Source organism: Erinaceus europaeus, chromosome 7 (assembly GCF_950295315.1).
Source record: "Erinaceus europaeus chromosome 7, mEriEur2.1, whole genome shotgun sequence".
NCBI classification, from domain to species: Eukaryota; Metazoa; Chordata; class Mammalia; order Eulipotyphla; family Erinaceidae; genus Erinaceus; species Erinaceus europaeus.
This window is the reverse complement of record NC_080168.1, coordinates 115,332,030-115,355,416: the sequence shown is the minus strand read 5'-3', so window position 1 is coordinate 115,355,416 and position 23,387 is coordinate 115,332,030. Positions and strand designations below refer to the sequence as shown.

General features: G+C 41.0%; 1 protein-coding gene across 2 annotated transcripts in view; it reads left to right on the top strand.

Annotated features, from left to right (window-relative positions):
* SPATS2 (spermatogenesis associated serine rich 2) overlaps positions 1 to 21,709 on the top strand; it is a 99,098-nt gene extending 77,389 nt beyond the window's left edge. For both annotated transcript variants that reach the window (XM_060195455.1, XM_060195456.1), the window contains 4 exons: positions 3,294 to 3,403; positions 9,160 to 9,262; positions 12,807 to 13,018; positions 20,684 to 21,709. In XM_060195455.1, the coding sequence (XP_060051438.1) occupies positions 3,294 to 3,403; positions 9,160 to 9,262; positions 12,807 to 13,018; positions 20,684 to 20,995 (737 nt within the window). In that variant the 3' untranslated portion in view covers positions 20,996 to 21,709. The remainder of the gene's footprint in view (positions 1 to 3,293; positions 3,404 to 9,159; positions 9,263 to 12,806; positions 13,019 to 20,683) is intronic.
* The last annotated feature ends 1,678 nt before the right edge of the window (positions 21,710 to 23,387 follow it).

Genomic DNA, 23,387 nt, shown 5'->3' with positions numbered 1-23,387 from the left:
CACCCTGCAGGTGGGGACCAGGGGCTTGAACCTGAGTCCTTGCACACTATAATGTGTGTGCTTAATCAGGTGCACCGCCATCTGGCCCCATTTGTGAGGTTTGTTTGTTTTTAATTTTTTGTTGCCCTTGTTTTATTATTGTAGTTATTATTGATGTTATTGTTGTTGGATAGGACAGAGAGAAATGGAGAGAGGAGGAGAGAAAGACAGACACCTGCAGACCTGCTTCACCGCCTGTGAAGCGACTCCCCTGCAGGTGGGGAGCTGGGGGCTCGAACTGGGATCCTTAAGCCAGTCCTTGCTCTTTGTGCCACCTGTGCTTAACCCGATGCACTGCCGCCCAACTCCCTTTTTTTTTTTTTAAAGAAATATGTATCTTGGTTTATTTGCATTTCTGTTACTTTCTGTTAGGGCTTAATGTAAAGATAGACTGCTGCAGTCCAGTGCTGTTCACCTGGGGCTTTTCAGCAGCAGAGTACACTCTCATGTATCGAATGCCAGATTTATAATTAGGAAGGCTGTTTCTTTTAACCTGCTGTCAAACTGGAAGAATAGAAACAGGTTGATATGATGACTCGCGGTTTAATCACTGTGGTTGTGGACCAGAGAAAGCAACTTTGGAGCACAGGGCTGAGTTCGGTTTTGATCCATTTTAATCTGAAATCTTGAATCTGTAACAGAGATCTTTTGCAGTATTTTTCAAAGCTGAGAATTCATGTAAATAATTCTATAATTCAGGTATATCCTGAAATTCTAAATGGGATAGATTCAGTCTATCCTTGTATCGATGTGTCTTTTTGAAGGTGAGGAGGGTGCGTATAAAGTAAAATGCTTTTCTTTTCTTTTCTTTTTTTTGTCATCTCTGGGGCTTTAATGCTCCAACATGAGGTGAAAGAGACCACAGGCCAAAGCTTCCTCCAGTGTAATGGGGGCCGAACTTCAACCTGAGTCACGCACATGGCAAAGCAGCATACTACCCAAGTGAGCTATTTTGCCAGCCCTAAAGTAAATCTGTTAAAGAGACCTTGGGAGTCAGGCGGTAGTGCAGTGGTTCTGAACATACTTCAAGTAGAGAGGCTAATATTCAGCTGTCAGAAAGGTCATGACATAAGTTTTTCTATGAAGAAATGCATCATGAGTTTCTTGACAACCAATATAATTAATAACATGGTTATTCAGAAGATTTATTTTATCTGGTCAAAAAGTATAGGACTTCTGGATCAATCTAGACCTTCCAGTAGGTCTGGATATGGCATGTTGTAGTCAAGAGTTCCTATAAACTAAAAGAAAACTTAATGTTTCCTCCTCCAGCATGACACAGAAAAAGATTAGGAGAATTGTAGTAAAAATTCCCACTTAGAAAAGCAAAGAATGGGAGTTAGATGGTAGTGCAGCAGGTTAAGTGCACGTGGCACAAAGCGCAAGGACCTGCATAAGAATCCCAGTTCGAGCCCCCGGCTTCCCACCTGCAGGGGAGTCACTTCACAGGCAGTGAAGCAGGTCTGTAAGGTGGCTATCTTTCTCTCCCTCTATCTGGCTTCCCCTCCTCTCTCCATTTCTCTCTGTCCTCTTCAACAACGATGACATCAGTTAACAGCAACAATAACTACAGCAATAAAACAACGAGGGCAATAAAAGGGAATAAATAAATATTTTTTTAATTAAAATGGGGGGGCGGGTGGTAGTGCACCTGGTTAAGCACTTGCATTACAGTGTACAAGAACCCAGATTCAAGCTCCCGGCCCCCATCTGCGGGGGAAAGCTTCATGAGTGGTGAAGCAGGGCTGCGGGTATCTTCCTCTCTGTATCCCAATCTTCTTTCAATTTCTCTCTGTCTCTATCCAATAATAAATAAATAAAAATATTAAAAATAAAAAATAAAAAAAGAAAGAAAATAACAAATCCAACTAGACAAGAAAGACAAAATTCCCTGTCCAGAGGTTAAGTTCTCAAGTTCCTCAGGTTCAAAACACAAAGGGGGAAAAAAAAGAAGAAAGAAAGGAAAAAATGGCTATCAGGAGCAGTGGATTTATGGTGTTAGCACTGAGCCCCAGCAGTAATCCTGGTGGCAATTTAAAAAATAAATATTTAAGTAGGGCTAGGGAGACATCACAGTGGTTATGCAAAAGACTTGAATGCCTGAGTTTTAGTCCCAGGTTCTATCCCCAGCACCACCATAAACCAGAGCTGATCAGTGTTCTAGTCTCTCTCTCTCTCTCCACATCATATAAATAAGTAAATAACATATTTTGAAAATAATAAGATTGTAAATCTAAATATCTACTGAAATTGGCAATTAACAGTAATATGCCAGGTTAGAATGAGAATGAAAGAGATTCTACATATTAATAGGAAATGAGCTTCAAGTTATATTAAGTGAGGGCAGGGAAGGTAGCATAATGGTTATGCAGAGAGACTCTCATGTTTGAGGTCCCAGAGTCCCAAATTCAATCCCCTACACCATCATAAGCCAGAACTGAGCAGTACCTGGTAAAAAAAAGAAAGGTCTATTGAGTGAAAATAACTAAGGTGGTAAAAGCACCAGGTTTATTATTTGTGAGAAGGAACAAAGGGGGAGAGAAATGTTGCATAATATATTGTATGTATTAGGAAGTATCCATAAGAAACTGTGAACAGTGGTTTCCTATAGGCCAAATACTGAAAAGACCCTGTACTTTTCATTTTACACAGATTATTCTAGATGAGTAGTTTTGCCATTAGGGTTACTATTGGGCTTCAGTGCCTTTAGGACTCTCCTGCTGCTGGTGGCCAGTTTTCTTTTTTCTAGACGATGAGGGAGAGGGACCCTAGCACTGCTCCAATGCTCTTGAAGCTTATTCCCCTGCCCCCAGGCCACCCCTGCAACCACTTCATATGATGACCTGGGGCTTAAATATGGATCCTTGTACATGGCTCTGCTGATGGAGTCACCTACTGGCCCCTCTAGATAAGATGTTTTGTGTTTTGTTTTGTTTGTTTGTTTTTTGTAACCAAGTGTTCATATTTCTGCTTTAATTTCTTAATACAAAAATTGTTACTGGGGAGAGAGAAAAATGACAGATGACTTTGTGATTCATTAAAAATAAAAGTCTTTGTGATTCATTAAAAATGTTTACTGTATAATTCTCTTTAAAGTTCCTCAAGAAGGTGGAAACTGGACCTTTGGTATTTTCATTTTGTAGATGGGTAGGCAGCTAAGTTTTTGGCCATCCAAATGCGCACTGCAAAATCCATGCTGGAGGTTCTTTATCCTGCTTAACAGTACCTAAGCCACACTCCCTTTTCCTCTGCAGTGGAAATTTTGCTCAGCCGACAAAAGAAAGCTGAATTTCTAAAGAAGATGACTGATGTGGCTGTTCGAATGTCAGAGGAGCAGTTGGTTGAGCTCAGAGCCGATATCAAGGTAAACAACTCACCATTGAGGAACAAGTAGAAAAATCTCATGATTCATGCATGAATATCTGATACATTAAACTATATCTGATACATTAAACTCATCATCTTCCTTTCCCAAGTCTGGCCTTCTTTCAGGTTTCTTTTCTCTGTGAGCGATCCTGTCATCTAACCAGTAGAAACATGAGGATAAGTTTCCTTATCCCATACTAAATCTGTCAGCAGACCCTGTCCACTCGACCTCCTTCTGAACTGCAGAACTGACCTTTTTTCTTTTCTTTTTTTAAATTATATTTATTTTCCCTTTTCTTGCCCTTGTTTTTATCGTTGCTGTTGTTACTGATGTCGTCATTGTTGGATAGGACAGAGAGAAATCAAGAGAAGAGGGGAAGACAGAGGGGGAGAGAAAGACAGACAACTGCAGACCTGCCTCACCGCCTGTGAAGCGACTCCCCTGCAGGTGGGGAGCCGGGTTCGAACCAGCATCTTTACGCAGATCCTTGCACTTTGCACCACGCGCACTTAACTGCTGCGCTGCCGCCTGACTTGCCTTTTCATCTCCGCCATCACGAAAGTATTGTGCGCTCTTGCTTGAACTTATGTAATAGGCTCTTAACTGACGCTTACCACTGGGCCACTCTTCTTCACTTTCCATTTGTGTTCTTCACGCTGTAGTGACCTGCTTCCAACTTTTCCTTGCTTTTGGCATGAAAAGACTGTGATGTTCAGCATCGCCTATAGGGCTTGCCATGATCTGACTCTGTCACCCTCCTCATTTCCCACCATGTCCACAGTCATATCCTTTCTCTCCCTCTTCCCAGCATGCATGTGCACTCGTGTTCTGCTTGTCCTTCAAGACTTTCCTCCTTTGTGCATTTCATAAATCATAATCTTATGTGCACTTGATTGGTCTGTATTCCCTGCCTAGTTATGCATTTCACAGTAGGAGGAGCTGCTGTCTTCAGTGCTGAGCATAGTGCCTTGACACATAGTAGCTACTCAGAAATGTTTATTTCTTTTTCTTTTATTATTTTTAACCAGAGCACTGCTCAGCTCTAGTTTATGTTGGTGTGGGGGATTGAACCTGGGACTTTAAAGCCTCAGGCATGAGTCTGTTTGCATAACCATTATGCTATCTCCCCCACCCAATTAACAGTTTTTTAAAGTTTATTTATTTTATTTGATAGGACAGAGAGAAGTCGAGAGGGGAAGGGGAGATAGAGAATAAGAAAAAAAAAGACACGTGCAGTATTATTGCTTCACACTTGTGAAGCTTCTGCCCCCAGCAGGTGGGAACTGGGGCCTTGAAAGGTCTTTGCGTATGACAAAGCATGCATTCAGCTGGATACACCACTGCTCACCTGCCCCCCCCAAAAAAATCTTTCTGCATAACCATTTTGCTATCTCCCCAACCTCTGAATTGAAGTTTCAGTTGTTAGGTTTTGTGATATCTTTGCAAAATACTCTTTAAAAAAAAACCAGAGTACTACTCAGCTGTGGTTTGTGGTGGTGCGGGGGATTGGAGCCTCAGACATGAGAGTCTCTCTTTTTTTTTTTTAATATTTACTTATTTATTCCCTTTTGTTGCCCTTGTTTCATTGTTGTAATTATTATTGTTGTTGCTATTGCTGTCGTTGTTGTTGGATAGGACAGAGAGAAATGGAGAGAGGAAGGGAAGACTGAGAGGGAGAGAGCAAGATAAGACAACTTCAGATTTGCTTCACCACCTGTGAAGTGACTCCCCTGCAGGTGAGGAGCCAGGCACTTGAACCGGGATCCTTACACCAGTCCTTGTGCTTTGCGCCACCTGCGCTTAACCTGTTGTACTACCTCCGGAGAGAGTCTTTTTACGTAGCCATTATGCTACCTACCCCCACCCCTGTAAAATATTCTTGCTTTCATTAGGCATACATGTTAAATTCTTATATAAAGAACAAATATTTCTTTTTAAAAGTTTTTTTTGAATATTTATTTATTCTCTTTTGTTGCCCTTGTTGTTTTACTGTTGTAGTTATTATTGTTATTGATGTTGTCGTTGTTGGATAGGACAGAGAGAAATGGAGAGGGGGGAGAGAAAGACAGACACCTACAGACTTGCTTCACTGCCTGTGAAGCGACTCCCCTGCAGGTGGGGAGCCAGGCGCTCGAACCAGGATCCTTACACCAGTCCTTGTGCTTTGCTCCAAGTGCACTTAACCTGCGCTACCGCCCGACTCCCAAACAAATATTTCTAAGACTGAGATGGGAACCTGAAAAAGACTGAGATACTCATGGATAATTATAGACACTGGTATGTTTTGTTTTTCTTGATTTGTTTTTACCAGAACATTGCTCAGCTCTGACTTATGGTAGTATGGGTTACTGAACCTGGGACTTTGAAGTCTCAGGCTTCAGTGTCTCTTTGCATAACCATTAGGCTATCTTCCCCCACCTGGCTTGTCCTCTTTGTTCTTTGTTGATGTGAAATAGTGAAAACAAGCAGATTTTAAATTACCATTTTCTGGTTAGCTAAAACTATATTAGTAATTTTTTTTAGGAAGTCTTCCTCACACTGATGCCAGTCAGTCTCATTCAGCTCCCTGGTAGAAGCCGGAAAGCCCTTTGGATTTAGATCAGGTTCTGGCACTCAAAGGCTTCATCTGTTCTCCTTCCCACGTGGTTGAAAAGCTGCTGGAAACATTTCTTCAGGCTGACTAAGGATCTGTTTCCACATTTTTCAGTGTGCTCACTGGGATGGGGGCTGAGCCACTTAAATGTCTTATTTTCACATCATTTTATTTCTGTCATTGTCACTAGGTCTTTGACTCAACAAACCCTAGGATTTATTTCAGAATTAATCTTTCTGACATTATATATCTGAAGACTTTTTTTTTTTTTTTTTACAGAGATTCATGTGTCACAATGTACTCTGAAGCTTTAGGACTATAAGATCCAAAAGTCATTTTTATTTCTTTACCACTTCCTGCTTCTAGATAAGTTCTAAGGATTCTGATGCATTTCCTTCTTCCCTTGGAAAATACAGAGTGGAACTTGAACACCCCCGGCCAACTAGGGACCTGTACTGAGGAGTCTAGTTCTTCTAAATCACATGTGGGCATCTAACTTTCTTTTTCATCATCATTAAAAATAATAATAATAATACTCAAAGCTACTATAGAAATTATTTTGAAGTGACTTGGGAGGTTGTTCAATGAGTAAAAAAAAAATGGAATTCTCAAGCATGAGGCCCCACATTCCATACCCAGCATCACATGCCAGATTGACGCTCTATTTCTTCCACTCTCTCATTAAAATATTTTTTTTAAATAAATTTTTTATTGAAATGAGCCCTTGGGAGTCGGGCGGTAGCACAGTGGGATAAGCGGACGTGGCACAAAGCCCAAGGACCAGCGTAAGGGTCCCGGTTCAAGCCCCCGGCTCCCCACCTGCAGGGGGGTTGCTTCACGGATAGTAAAGTAGGTCTGCAGGTGTCTATCTTTCTCTCCCCATCTCTGTCTTCCCCTCCTCTCTCCATTTCTCTCTGTCCTATCCAACAACGACAACATCAATAACAACAACAATTTTAACTACAACAGTAATAACTACAACAAGGGCAACAAAAGGGAATAAATAAATATAAAAAAAGAAAAAAAGAAATGAGCCCTCAAAAGTACTTGGTTCATGACTTATTTTTAATCTCACAGTTTCTGTAGTTAATTTTTGTTTTTTGTTTGTTTGCTTTTACTTAGAGAGTTGTTTATTTCTTAACTCAGTTTTTTTTTTTTTAAGTATTTTATTTTTGAGAGAAATACAGAGAAAGACTCAGAGAAATACCAAAGTACTACTCAGCTCTGGCTTATGGTGGTACAGGTTATTGAACCTGGGACTTTGGAGCCTCAGGCATGAGAGTCTCTTTGCATAACCATTATACTATCTACCCTTGCCCCCAGTTTTGTTTTGTTTTGTTTTGTTTTACAGGGACATGATTACTGTATCATAAATTCTTTTCACTTGCAAAGTTGATTTTTCACTTGAGTTTTTACTAAAGAGTATCTATAATGGTTATGTAAAGAGACTCTCATGCCTGAGGCTCCATAGTCCCAGGTTCTGTCTACCACACCATCATAAGTCAGAGCTGAGCAATGCTCTGGTAACAAAAATTAAATAAATAAATAATATCAAGCCTTCCGCTTAAGGGGAATCATTGTGGCTTATGAGCTGCCTTTACTTTTCTATAAAATGGAACCAGGTGGAGACTAGCCAGCAGTTGAAAGTGACCCTCTACTATCAGTTCTTTCTCTACAGACTTTCTTCCTCATGCCTACTAGCTTTAACCATCATATAGCATTGAATAAAGCTCCTAAGTGGACTCCTTCAATTCTATTTTATTCTATTTGTTTTATTTTAATGAAAGAAGAGAGGCAGAGAGAGCGAGACCAGAGCACTGCTCAGCTTTGGTTTATAGTGGAACTGGGATTGAACCTGGGACTTCAGAGCCTCAGGCATGAGAGTCTTTTACATAGCCATATGCTATCTACCCAGCCTTTCAATTCTTAAAAAAATTACTGAATTGGGAGTCGGGCTGTAGCACAGCGGGTTAAGCGCAGGTGGCGCAAAGCTCAAAGACGGGCATAAGGATCCCGGTTCGAACCCCGGCTCCCCACCTGCAGGGGAGTCGCTTCACAGGCGGTGAAGCAGGTCTGCAGGTGTCTATCTTTCTCCTCCTCTGTCTTCCCTTCCTCTCTCCATTTCTCTCTGTCCTATCCAACAACGACAACAACAATAATAACTACAACAATAAAACAACAAGGGCAACAAAAGGGAATAAATAAATAAAATAAATATTAAAAAAAAATTACTGAATTATGGGGAGTCGGATGGTAGCGCAGTGGGGTAAGTGCATGTGGCACAAAGCGCAAGGACCAGCATAAGGACCCCGGTTCGAGACTCTGGCTCCCCACCTGCAGGGGAGCCACCTCACAGGCAGTGAAGCAGGTCTGCAGGTGTCTGTCTTTCTCTCCCCCCCTTTGTCTTCTCCTCTCTCCATTTCTCTCTGCCCTATCCAACAACGACGACATTGTTAGCAAGCATAAATCAAACCACCATCCACTGTAAGGAAGCAAAGATGTTTATTGACGAATTGCAATCCGGGCCGAGATGGTGACTGGTGTTAGTCTACCAAGCTCGGCCCCGAACAGGGCTCAAACAATACAATTTATAGGAATTCAGACTACACTCAGGGAGGGGGAGCACATCACCTTATCAACCTACATCCCACCCATCTGGTAGACAGCACACCACAAAGTCTGTTCAAAGGTCCTGATAAGGCTTGTCCTCAGGCAGGGTCCTTTGAACAATGGGTGGCCTTAACTAATTAGGTCCTGCTTATTCAAGGGGGAAGGGGCAAGGAATTTTACACCTCATACTACAAGCAACTCATACTAAAAGCACTTAACAAACAACTGCATAAAAAGGGAATTTCAAGGCTACTGCCTTTTACAGACATCAATAACAACAATTATAACACAACAACAAAAAAAACAAGGGCAACAAAAGAGAAAATAAATAATAAATAAATATAAAAAATTACTGAATTATGTCAGTCACACAACATTGGTAATATGAAGACTGTTTAGTAAACTTTGAGCGGTAAAAAGAAAACAAGTGAAGGGCCAGGAGATAGCTTCATAGATAGTGTAACAGTGCTGGAGCTGTGAAGCGCGCTTCATCTCTAGAGTCCGGTTTACCACTTTGCTCACCTGGAGACTTTATTTGTCCTTTCTCCAGCACTTTGTTAGTGAACGGAAATACGATGAGGATCTGGGACGAGTAGCCAAGTTCACCTGTGATGTAGAGACACTCAAGAAGAACATTGACTCATTTGGACAAGGTGAGATGGGGAGATTCTGGATGCTTGGTGCGGCAATGAGCTCATCCTCTGGTAGAGTCTGCAGTGCCGGGACTTCAGTGATTGTTCCGTAGTGTCTCGTGTGTTTATGGGAGGTGACTCTGAGATACATATATATATATATTTTTTTTATTGTTGTAGTTATTATTGTTGTTGTCGTTGTTGGATAGGACAGAGAGAAATGGAGAGAGGAGGGGAAGACAGAGAGGAGAAGAGAAAGATAAGACACCTACAGACCTGCTTCACCGCCTGTGAAGCGACTCCCCTGCAGGTGGGGAGTCGGGGTTCGAACCGGGATCCTTATGCCGGTCCTTGTGTTTTGCGCCACCTGCGCTTAACCCGCTGTGCTACAGCCCGACTCCCGATACATATATTTTTTAAATTTATTGGGGGATTAATGGTTTGCAGTCAACACTAAAGTACAATAGTTTGTACATGCGTAACATTTCTCGGTTTTCCATATAATAATAATTTAGCCCCCACTAGGTCCTCCTCTGTCATCATGTTCTAAGACTTGAACCCTTCCCCTCACCCCCCGAGTCTTACTTTGCTGCAATACACCAACGACTCTGAGATATTTAAGAAGTGAGTGGATGCAGACGCTTTGAGCTCTAAGAATGAATATCTCAGGACCAGCGCAAAGATCCCAGTTCAAGCCCCCAGCTCCCCACCTGCAGGGGGGGGGTCACTTCACAGGCGTGAAGCACATCTGCAGGTGTCTTATCTTTTTTTTTTAAAAAAAAGATTTTATTTGTTTATGAGAAAGATAGGAGGAGAGAGAAAGAACCAGACATCACTCTGGCACATGTGCTGCCGGGGATCAAACTCAAGACCTCATGCTTGAGAGTCCAAAGCTTTACCACTGTGCCACCTCCCAGACCACAGGTGTCTTTTTGTCCTCCTCAGTCTTTCCCTCCTCTCTCTATTTCTCTCTGTCCTATCCAACAACAACAACAGCTGTAACAACAATAACAACCACAACAAGGGCAACAAAATGGGAAAAATAGCCTCCAGGAGCTAGCTCTGAGCCCCAGTGATAACCCTGGAGGCAAAATATATATATATATATATTTAGCTTCCTAAATGTACAATAATATTTGCTCCTCATCTTCTGCTGAGTTGAAAGATGTATCATGTTTGGCACACACACACACACACAAAAAAAATACACTGACTTCTTGAGCCTTATTGTATTCTTCCTAATGGAAAGAACAATACTTGCTTTCCCTGGCTCAGAGTAGGTACTTAGATAATGAAGGGGTGAGAGGAATCTGAGGTGAGAGTGTATCCATCAATCAAGCCCTGAGCTCAGCTTCTGTATATATATATTTACTCTCTTTTGTTGCCCTTGTTTTATTGTTGTAGATATTATTGTTGTTAGTGAGGTCATCATTGTTGGATAGGACAGAGAGAAATGGAGAGAGATGGGGAAGACAGAGAGGGGGAGAGAAAGACAGACACCTGCAGACCTGCTTCACCCCCTGTGAAGCAACTCCCCTGCAGGTGGGGAGCCAGGGGTTCAAACCTGGATCCTTAAGCCGGTCCTTGTGATTTGTGCCAACTGCGCTTTAACCAGCTGCACTACCGCCTGACTCCCCTGTATTCTTTTTTTTTCCCCTTTCGTTGCCCTTGTTTTTCATTGTTGTTGTAGTTATTGTTGTTGTTATTGATGTCATCATTGTACAGGACAGAGAGAAATGTAGAGAGGAGGGGAAGACGGGGAGAGAAAGATAGACACCTGCAGACCTGCTTTACCGCCTGTGAAGCGACTCCCCTGCAGGTGGGGAGCTGGGGCTCGAACCGGGATCCTTACACCAGTCCTTGTGCTTTGCGCCCACGTGCACTTAACCCGCTGCGCTACCGCCCGACTCCCATCTTCTGTATTCTTTCAGTACAAAAGTGGAATGTACTTCGGGCAGTGATTGTGAGTTCATCATTTGTCTCAGGACAAAATAAACAAAAAATAGAGCTGTGACCAAATTTGAATTGAAAATATTAATATTGGAGATAAGGGAGGTGACTCAGCAATCAATATACTGAGTACATGTTACAATGTATATGTTACATGAGACCCACAGGTTCCTTCTCCAACACCAAATGAGATTTCAGAATAGGTGTGTGTGTGTGTGTGTGTGTGTGTGTGTGTGTGTGTGTGTGTGTGTGTGTGTGTGTGTGTTAAAAACAACATCCTTTGAAGGGACTGGGTGGTGGTGCACCTGGTTGAGCACATATGTTGCAATGTTCGGGCCCCCGGTCCCCACCTGCAGGAGGAAAGCTTTGCAAGTGGTAAAGCAGGGTTACAGGTGTCTTTATGTCTCTTTCCCTCTCTGTCTCTCCCTCCCTCTTGATTTCTGACTATCTCTACCCAATAAATAAAGATAATAAAAATTTTTTAAAAAAAAAACATCCTTTGAAAGGAAGGGAGGGAGGGAGGAATGAAGGAGCAGGCCAGGCAGTGACACAGTTTATAGTGCTCAGAGACCCAGGCTTGAACTCCTCCCCACCTGCAAGGGGAAGGCTTCACAAGCAGTGAAGCAGTTGTGAAGGTGCCTCTTTTTCTTTTGCCTTTCAATTTCTGTCTTATCTAATAAAAGATAAATAAATAAATAAAAAGAAAAAATGTCCACTAGGAGCACTGGATTTGTCATGCAGGCACTAAGCCACAGCAATAACTTTGCTGGCAATAAATGATGATGATGGTGGTGATAATATAAATAATAAGTAGAAAATAATAAAAATACTAATATTTTTCAGCTAAATTGACATATTGAATTTGGGACTATTTGTAGAAAGTACCTTGGGAAAATGTATGTATGCTATAAAAACTAGTTATATTCATATTTAAGTAATTATTTATATTATGTATCATTCAAAAAATTGTTAAAGGACTTAACTTTTTTTAATTTGCCTTTTTGTTTCTTTGCAAAGTATGTACTTCAAAATGTTCCTTGCATAGGAAACTGAACATATGGCCCATACTATTGTTCCCAGGATTATTAGTCAGCCACTGGAACCATATCCAGGAGCCAGGTAGTAGGAAATGCCATGGCATCATTAGTTGGTGAGGGGATGGCCCACTTAATCTATTCCTGTAGAAGTAATGGCTGAAAAAAAAAAAAAGTAAAGGATGGGAGGGGTGGGGCAGGGGTGAGGACACACGTCTGACTTATGGGTTGTTTGGTCTGGCCTGGCCAAACTGAGACTCAAAATTCAATAAATTCAGGAGCTTTCTTTCATAGCAACATTAAGTGTTAATCTTTAGACTAATAATTTTGTGTGACCCATGAATTCGGTTAAAAAAATATTTCTTGGCAGAAAAAGATTCCCCATTCCTGGAGTAGAGGAAGAGATCAGAAAGGAAATTTTCTTATTATCATTTCCTATAAACATCTGCAGGATTTTCTTACAACAGCTCAGGTAGACACTTCTTTATCTTAAATTGCTCACTGTGAAATAGAGAAATGGAGACAGTCTCACCCATCGTGCCCTTCCATCATATGACCAGAAACTCATACTTCTGTTTCAGTGTCCCATCCAAAGAACAGCTATTCAAGCAGATCCCGGTGTAGCTCAGTTACATCTGTGCCCTTGAGTAGCCAATGTGTTGCCTCTGCTGCTTGTTCTCCCACCTGTGCCTCTGCTTCCAGCCTTACCAGTACTAACAAGAAAAACTCAGCACCAGGAGAGACACCTGCAGCTGTAGCAAACTCCAGTGGCCGACCGTACCAGCCTCGAGAGGTAAACTACTCTCCACACTGAGGAGATGAGGAAGAAAAATGACCACATGGTCATAGTTTCAGTGCTGACAACTCAGTTCATTACCTTTCTTTCTGTGCCCATTTCATACCCATTTTGAAGCTTCTGGGCCCCACTAGTTCCAGAGATAGTGTTTGGTATATATGCCTCAAACCATCAGCCAGTTTAGGATTGCCCGTTGCCAAGAACTGCTGACTTCCTGGTGCTGGCAGTTATCCTACCTGTTGTATCCTACCTGATTGCCTGGTAATTAGTCACTCTGGGAATCATGTGCCCATCTCAAGGTAGAAGACAACATAGTTGCAGTTTACCGGCGTGCATCTGAAGTAACATTTCCCTAGAAGCACCATGTGGGTGGGCTAAAGCAGGGGGAGTGCGAGTCAGCATGGTGACATGCGGAGCAAACATTAGAAAGTCAAAGCATGATCTATATTTTGTCTTCTTTGGTTTGAAAAAGATACACAAGAGCTATCTTAAGTGATATATATATATATATATATATATATATATATTTTTTTTTTTTTTTTTTTTTTTTTTTACCCAAACACTGGTAGTACAGGGGATTGAACTTGGGACATTGGAGCTTCAGGCCTGAGAGTCTCTTTGCATAACCATTATGCTCTCTACCTTGCCCAGTGCTGTAATTATTCAGAAGTGGTATAACACGAGTTAGTGGACAAAAATAAAATCATGTGCCAAAAGCTTTCCAGATTATAATAGAAAAGATGTCACATTTTTGAAAAATGCTAAATGTCATAGCAACATGATTTAATGTATGGTTCATGATATATACCATAATAATCACAGTGGGTTTTGTTTTATTTCCTATGTTCGTTATCTTTTTTTTTATTATTTTTTTTAAGAATTTATTTCTTTATTGGGGAATTAATGTTTTACATTCAACAGTAAATACAATAGTTTGTACATGCATAACATTCCCCAGACTCCCATTTAACAATACAACCCCCACTATGTCATTCATCATCTTTCATGGACCTGTATTCTCCCCACCCACCCACCCCAGAGTCTTTTACTTTGGTGTAATACTCCAATTCCATTTCAGGTTCGACTTGTGTTTTCTTTTCTAATCTTGTTTTTCAGCTTCGGCCTGAGAGTGAGATCATCCCATATTCATCTTTCTGTTTCTGACTTATTTCACTCAACATGATTTTTTTTCAAGGTCCATCCAAGATCGGCTGAAAATGGTGAAGTCACCATTTTTTACAGCTTAGTAGTATTCCGTTGTATATATAGACCACAACTTGCTCAGCCACTCATCTGTTGTTGGACACCTGGGTTGCTTCCAGGTTTTGGCTATTACAAATTGTGCTGCCAAGAACATATGTGTACACAGATCTTTTTGGATGGGTGTGTTGGGTTCCTTAGTATATATCCCCAGGAGGGGAATTGCAGGGTCATAGGGTAGGTCCATTTCTAGCCTTCTGAGAGTTCTCCAGACTGTTCTCCACAGAGGTTGGACCAATTGACATTTCCACCAGCAGTGTAGGAGGGTTCCTTTGACCCCACACCCTCTCCAGCATTTGCTGCTGTTCCCTTTTCTGATGTATGACATTCTCACAGGAGTGAAGTGATATCTCATTGTTGTCTTGATTTGCATTTCTCTAACAATCAGAGACTTGGAGCATTTTTTCATGTGTTTCTCGGCCTTTTGGATCTCTTCTGTGGTGAATATTCTGTCCAAGTCCTCCCCCCATTTTTGGATGGGGTTATTTGTTGTCTTGTGGTTGAGTCTGGCAAACTCTTTATATATGTTGGTTATTAAACTCTTATCTGATGTATGGCATGTAAAGATCTTCTCCCATTCTGTGAGGGGTCTCTTGGTTTGGGTAGTGGTTTCTTTTGCTGTGAAGAAGCTTTTTAATTTGATGTAGTCCCACAGGTTTATACTTGCCTTAGTCTTCCTTGTAATTGGATTCGTTTCATTGAAAATGTCTTTAAAATTTATGCGGAAAAGAGTTCTGCCAATATTTTCCTCTAAGTATCTGATAGTTTCTGGTCTAACATCCAAGTCCTTGATCCACTTGGAATTTACTTTTGTATTTGGTGAAATACAGTGATTCAGTTTCATTCTTCTGCATGTTTCAACCCATTGTTTCCAACACCATTTGTTGAAGAGACTCTGCTTTCCCCATGTAATAGTCTGGGCCCCTTTGTCAAAGATTAGATGTCCATACGTGTGGGGCCTCATTTCTGGGCTCTCAATTCTATTCCACTGGTCAGTGTGTCTGTTCATGTTCCAGTACCAAGCAGTTTTGATGACAATGGCCCTATAATACAGTTTGAGATCTGGGAGTGTGATGCCTCTGGTTCTGTTCTTTTTTCTCAAGATTGTTTTGGCAATTCTAGGTCTTTTCTGGTTCCAGATAAACATTTGTAGCATTTTTTCTATTCTCCTACAAAATGTGCTTGGGATCTTGATGGGGATAGCATTAAATTTGTAGATGGCTCTGGGTAATATATTCATTTTGATGATGTTAATTCTTCCAACCCATGAACATGGAATATCTTTCCACTTCTTTGTGTCTTTTTCAATTTCTTTGAGTAGTGACTCATAATTTTCAGTATACAAGTCTTTCACTTCTTTGGTTAGGTTTACTCCTAGATATTTTATTGTTTTTGTTGCTGTAGAAAAAGGAACTGATTTCTGGATTTCAATTTCTTCTAACTTAGTGTTTGCATAGAGGAATGCCACTGACTTTTGAATGTTAATTTTATAGCCTGACACATTACTGTATTGCCTGATGATTTCCAAAAGCTTCTTGCTGGATTCCTTAGGTTTTTCCATGTATACTATCATGTCATCTGCAAATAAGGAGAGTTTGACTTCTCTTCCAATCTGTATGCCTTTAATTCCTTGCTCCTGCCTGATTGCTATGGCAAGAACTTCCAACACTATGTTGAATAGTAATGGTGATAGTGGGCAGCCCTGTCTAGTACCTGATCTGAGGGGAAATGCTTCCAGTTTTTCACCATTGAGTATGATGTTGGCTGTAGGTTTGCTATAGATAGACTCCACTATCTTCAGGAATTTTCCATCTATTCCCATTTTTTGTACTGTTTTGATCATAAAGGGATGTTGTATTTTGCCAAAGGCTTTCTCTGCATCTATTGATATGACCATGTGGTTTTTGGTCTTGCTTTTGTTGCTGTGGTGGATCACATTGATTGATTTACGTATATTAAACCAACCTTGCATGCCTGGGATAAACCCCACTTGGTCATGATGAACAATCTTTTTGATATACTGCTGTATCCGGTTGGCTAGAATTTTGTTCAATATTTTCGCATCTATGTTCATCAGAGATATTGGTCTGTAGTTTTCTTTTTTGGTTGTGTCCCTGTCTGCTTTTGGTATCAGGGTGATGTTGGCTTCATAGAAGCTGGCAGGGAGTATTCCAGTGTCTTCAATCTTCTGGAAGACTTTTAAAAGTAGAGGTATTAGTTCTTCTTTGAAGGTTTTGTAGAATTCATTTGTAAAACCATCTGGTCCAGGACTTTTATTTTTGGGAAGATTTTTGATAACTGTTTCAATTTCATTAGCTGTGATGGGCCTGTTCATGTTATCCACTTCCTCTTGACTTAGTTTTGGAAGTTGGTAGGTATCTAGGAAATCATTCATTTCTTCCAGGTTCTCTAGCTTGGTGGCATATAGTTGTTCATAGAAGCCTCGCATGATATGTTGAATTTCTGCGGTGTCTGTTGTGATTTCTCCTCTTTCATTTACTATCCGGTTTACTTGGGTCTTCTCCCTTTTCTGTTTTGTGAGTCTGGCTAAAGGTTTGTCGATTTTGTTTACTCTTTCGAAGAACCAACATTTACTTTCATTGATCTTTTGTATGGTTTTCCTATTCTCAGTGTTATTTATTTCTGCCCTAACTTTAGTGATTTCTGTCCTTCTAGTTGCTTTAGGATTCCTTTGTTGTTGTTCTTCTAGGTCTTTAAGATGTGCAATCAGGCTGTTTATTTGTGCCTTTTCTTGTTTCCTAATGTGTGCTTGTATAGCTATGAACTTCTCTCTTAGGACTGCTTTAGCTGTGTCCCAAATATTTTGATAGCTTGTGTCTTCATTTTCATTGAACTCTCGAAACATTTTGATTTCTTCCTTGACTTCCTCTTTGACCCAGAAGTTGTTAAGAAGTGTACTGTTGAGCTTCCACATTTTGGGACTGTTACTAATCTTTTGTTGATTGTTAAGTGTTAATTTAATTCCACTGTGGTCTGAGAAGATGCTTGGGATGATTTCAGTGCTCTTGAATAGGCTGATGCTGTCTTTGTGGCCTAACATATGGTCTATCCTTGAGAATGATCCATGTGGATTTGAGTAAAATGTGTATTCCAGTTTCTTGGGATGAATAACTCTGAAAATGTACAGTAGTTCTAGTTTATCTATCTCTTCATTTAGCTCCCTTATGTCTTTACTGATTTTCTTCCTGGATGGTCTGTCAAGTTGAGATAGTGGGGTGTTGAAGTCCCCTACTATGATTGTGTTACTGTTAATATATTGCTGTAGCTCTTTCAGTAGAAGTTTGATGTATTTAGATGGCTTCTCATTGGGTGCATAGATATTAATAATTGTTAAGTCCTCTTGATTGACTGATCCTCTGAGCATTAAGTAGTGTCCATTCCTATCTTTTTTAATCTTATCTATTTTCAAGTCTATCATGTCAGATATGAGAATAGCTGTTCCTGCCCTTTTTTGTGGGCCATTGGCTTGAATGATAGTTTTCCATCCTTTCACTTTAAGTCTGTGTTTGTCTTGTTGAGTTAGGTGAGTTTCCTGTAGACAACATATTGTTGGGTTGTGTTTTCTGATCCATCTTCCTACTCTATGTCTTTTAATAGGTGAATTCAGGCCATTGACATTTATTGATATCAAAGATTGAAGATATTTTAACGCCATTCTTGTAGAGTTTTAGAGTGTTTTGATATATATGTCCTATTTGTGGTGGTCTGGTTGTTTATAGGAGACCTTTCAGAACTTCTTTCAGGGCAGGCTTGGTGATGGTTGCTTCCTTCAACTGTTGCTTGTCTGAGAAGGTTTTGATGCTTCCATCTAGTCTGAATGACAGTCTAGCAGGATATAGTATTCTTGGCTGAAAGCCTTTCTCATTGAGCACTCGATAGATATCTTGCCATTCTCTTCTGGCCTGTAGTGTTTGTATGGAGAAGTCTGCTGCTAATCTTATGGGTTTTCCTTTGTAGGTGACTCTTTGTTTTTCTCTTGCAGCCTTGAGGATCCTTTCTTTATCCTTATTCCTTTCCAATCTAAGTATGACATGTCTTGGTGTCTTTAGGTCTGGGTTAATTCTGTTTGGGACCCTCTGGGCTTCTTGAATCTTTATGTCTTTGGTGTTGTCTAGACTAGAGAAATTTTCAGCTATTATGGCCTGGAGAATGCTTTCTTCCTCTCCTTCTCTTTCTTCCTCTGGTAAGCCAATAATGCGTATATTGTTTCTTTTGAAGTCATCCCATAGGACTCTGTTGTTTTCAGCATCTCTTAATCTCTTTTTGAGATCTCTTACTTCTTTTTTAGTTGTCTCTAATCCATCCTCAATCTTGCTAATTCTGTCTTCAGCTTCATAGATTCTATTCTCTCTGCCTTCTACTGCTTTCTGGAGTTCATCTGTTTTGTTGCCCTGCTCTGATACTGTTTTAGCTTGTTTAGCTAGTTGCCTTCTTAGCTCAGCGATTTCAGCTTTCAGCTCTCTAATAACCATGAGATAATTAGAATTTTCTTCCATATTCTCATTTGTTGTTCCTGCATTTCTGATTACAATTTTTTCAAATTCTTTACTCACTCCTGTTATTATTTCCTTAGCTAATGTTTGGATGTTGAACTCGTTGTTTTGTGCTTCACCCTCTGGAGGACTTTTAGCTGGACTCTTGTCCTGGTTTGAGTCTCCAATATTTTTTCTTGTTGTTTTAACCATTTTATATATTATGTTATGAGTTCCCTTTATCAGTACTTTTCAAATTATTGATCACTATTGCCTGGATTGACTTGTGTTTAAGTAATTTAATTAAAGGGTTTGCCGTGGTGGAAGTTAACAGTTTTTTCAATCCCTGAGTTGGAGCTCAGTGGTGTAAAAGCCTCTTTTTTTTTTTTTTCTTCCCTGTAGGCTATGGGAGCCTGAGGGCTTTTAAACTATCAGTAGGCTTCTTAGCTTAATCACTGACTCCTGACCAAGAGATAAAGCAGAGTGTGGCAGAGATAATCCAGTGGTTATGCAAAGAGACTTTCACAGCCCCTCAGCTATGCCACGGAGGTATAGGTCTTCTCCTGAGTTTCCCAGTTAGATCTCTGTCCCCTGGTGTCCCTCCCTGTTGCTGCTCCAGATTCTGAGGGTAGTAGCAATGGAGACTCAGAGTTGCACTTGGTGAGTCTCTGGGGAGTCCTTTCCTCCCTTCAGCCGTCCCCTTGTTGTGGAGCAGACTGGAGGTGGTGTCTTCACTGATAAACTGTTGAACTGTTAGCAGTCACTTAATCTCTCCTTAGGCCCCTCTCTCCTCTCTGTCACCAGCCATGTGTGTTTGTACTCACGGGTGATTTACTGGGTTCCTGTGGTCATTCTAGTCCTGTCTTGTTTCGGTCCGGGTGGTCTCCTTTGGTACTCCTAGTTGATCCGGGAGAGGAGAGGAGAAGAGAGAAAGTCGTTCGTTATCTTTATAAATGACATCATTTGCAAAGTTCAGACACATAGCAAGAAAGTTGTTCAGTAGCATGTAACTACCCAAATAAATAATATTCTTTTTTCTTCTTTGCTCTTAAATAAAAAATGGGGGAGGGCAGGTGATGGTGCACTTGGTCGAGCCCATTACTATACACAAAGGACCCAGGTTCAAGCCCCCCAACCCCTCCAGTCCTCACAGGGCAAGCAAGTAGTGAAGCAGTACTACAGGTGTCTCTCTTTTCCTCTTTCTTCCCCTCTCAAATTCTTTTTTTTTTTATTACTACATTTATTTATTTATTGGATAGAGATAAAATCCAGAGGGAAGGGGGAGTTAGAAAGGATGAGAGACACCTGCAACACTGCTTCACCACTCACAAAACTTTACCCCTGCAGTTGGGGACTGGAGGCTCAAACCTGGGTCCTTGAACATTGTAACGTGTACTCAACCAGGTGTGCCACCATCCAGTACCTTAATTTCTTTCTTATCAAACATGAGAAAAGTAAAATAAAAATAAAATGAAGGAAAGAAAGAAAGAACATCTCTTCAGTAGAGAAGCTCAGGCTGAAAGGCAGAGAGATTGAAGGTGGGGAGAAGAATATGAAAGGTGCATTAATTCTCATGTCACTGCTAGGTTGGATTGACTGACAGAATTATCTCAGTCTGGAAAGAAAACTGATCCTTGGCAAGGGAGACAGCATAATGGGTTATGCAAAGAGACTCTCGTGCCTTAGGCTGCAAAGTCCCAGGTTCAATCCCCTGTACCACCATCAGTCAAAGCTGAGTCATGCTCTGATTTAAAAAAAAAAAAAATGTAAAAAGGTCTTTCACAGAAAATTGATCCCCTGGTATGGTATACTATAAATAGGCCTTGAGCATCCATTCATAATATGAGCAGGGACAAAATGGGTACTATAATGCCAGCCTGCTTTGAACACTGAATTCTTTTATCCTTAGGTACCACCAGGAAACCGGCGAGGAGGACAAGGCTACAGGTCCCAAGGCCAAAAGTCCAGTGACCCCACAAATCAAGGGCGACATGACAATGGTAGTCATTACAGAAATAGTTCATGGTATTCATCTAGTTCCAAGTATCAAAATACTCCACCCCAAGCACTGGGAAACACCAGTGAACTGGGCCAGGCTCACTCTGCAGGGACCAGTGGAACTGGAGCCATCAAGGAAACTAACCCACCCAAGCCTGCATTCAAAAAGGGACTCCCCCAGCGCAAGCCCAGGACCTCTCAGCCTGAATCTGTGCACTCTTGAGGGAAATTCCAGCCACCCTCTCTCCTTTATCACACACATTTCAACTTGATAACTGGACTTTAGGAAACTTATAGTTAGATTCATTAACAAAAAGGAGTTTACACATACCACATTTTATGTCACTCTATAAACAGTTTTGGTTTATTCTCTCATTTCTTCTGTATCACTTTTGGAGGGGAAGCTTTTTCACCCCTGTATGTCTCCCAGTGATTTGGATGAGCTCTGATCATTCCACCAGGAATCAGGCAGCTGTGGCTAGGTTTCCCAAGGGTAAATGATGTTCTTCTCAGTGCGCCCGGCCTTTCAGTTGCCCAGAGAGGACTTCCTCAGCATCCCACGCTGTGCAGACTCAGAAGGACTTGGATCAGAGCTCATCCTGCTGCCTTTCCAGTCCGAGCAGAAGCCACACACGCTTGGGGACCCTCTAGCCAACAATGTAATAGGAGCAGCGAGAGGAGGGGTTGAATTACCGAGAGAAGGGAAGATGAGTTGGTAAAAAGGAAGGAACACTAGGAAACATTTGGTAATCTGCCTTTGTTCTCAGAATGTGCCTAAGATTGACACTCGGACCCAGGTTTCAGTCTCCTGTTCAGCACTGCAGCTTAACCGCAGCTCCTTCCGAATGCCCAAAGCCTCGTTTCTATCACCTTAGACTGCAGACTAGTCTAGGGAGGTCTGTAGGAGAGTAGCATTTGATTAAAGTTTTAAAAAGTGTTCATTGTTCAATGTTGGAAGATTTTTGTTATTCGCCTTCTTTCCCAAAACCTCTTCTGATCCTGAACAAAATTTATAGCAATATAATTAGTGTTCATCTAAGGCGTTACCTAGAGATTCTCCACAGTCAATTTATAGTCAAATAAAAACAACTGCATAAGTGTTTACACATTTGTTGAGTAGCAGAAAGTGGCTTCATTTTTTTTTTTTTTAATTTTTTTTTCCTTTGGATGGCATGAGGTAGAGGTCATTCGTTTTATGTGGGGCTTAAATAAAGGTATCTGCTTCCTGAGTCCTTTGTCCACCACTCAGCTCTCGAGCTGCATTAAAATGTGGACACTAGTATGAACAAATACAACTTCCTTATGGGAAAGGGTCCCTAGGACAAAGACTCATTTCCCATAAAGGCTTATGGGGGGGGGGGGAGGCGGGAATCACAGCTGCCAACAGCTTTTCAAGGCACCAAAGGCTAAATTGGCACCCTCTTCACTGCCTGTCTAATTGAACTGCCTATAGCAGATGACATGGCCAGGCCCTTCTGCCCTTCACCTGCATCTGTGGCTTAATAACAACAGCATTTGTTCTCCCAAGTCTAAAGCCCATACTGTAAGTGGCAGTGGTGCAGAACCTAGCTTCCTCAGAGCATCTCCTGGCTCTTCAACTAAAGCTGATCAGGTTGGTTGAACACACAAAGTGTAAGCGTGTGCGCGTGTGCACGCACGTGCACGTATGTCCATCCTTTCCAGTAAAATTTTAGTCAGTACTATGAGATCATTTTCTAAGAGAGACTGATCACTTCGTTTGGGGGAATTTGTCTTAATACCATCAGCTCTCTGAGTATTAGGGAAAAGCCTTACTTTTCTGATTAATTGCTTACCTAGACTTCATAGGAAACCCAGAGATTGAAGTGGCCTTGAAGGACTAAGAGCTATCCCTGTATCCAGGCAAGACTGTTTTTAGCCACTCAGACAGATGGAAAAACCACGTTTGTCAAAATCTTGCAGCTGAAATTTAAATCTTACATAAAAAATATATATATTTGGAGTTTTTTTGTATAGACATAGAAAGTTTAAAAATCATGAAACTTTACATTTTGTTTTAATTATAAGAGGCTTTAATGAAATATATAGCAGTAAAAATTAGAAAGGGTTAAAAGTTCTCCACCTCCCCATTCTCTTGGGATGTTAGCCCAGGTGTAATAACGGTTAATGATTTGGCATATAATCTCATAGACGTTTTTCAGAGTATGCACATGCACATGGATATATACTTTGCGTGTGCATGTTAAATTTTTTGCTTTCGCTTTTTACACTTTTATTAGTACTATTCTGTCTTTTGGGTTTGGGGGGGGAAGGGCAGGGACCAGAGCACCACACAGCTCTGGCTATTGGTGGGGAGCAAACCTAAAAGCTCTGGCATGTGACATAGCTATTTCACTGCTGAGCCACCTCCCCAGCCCCTTGTTTCCTTTGTCTAAAGGAGTTACACTGTATATATGCTGCAATTCTTTTTTTTTTTAATTTTCCCTTTTGTTGCCCTTGTTTTTTATTGTTGTTGTAGTTATTGTTGTTATTGATGTCTTCATTGTTGCATAGGACAGAGAAAAATGGAGAGAGATGGGGAAGACAGAAAGGGGGAGAGAAAGACAGACACCTGCAGACCTGCTTCACCACCTGTG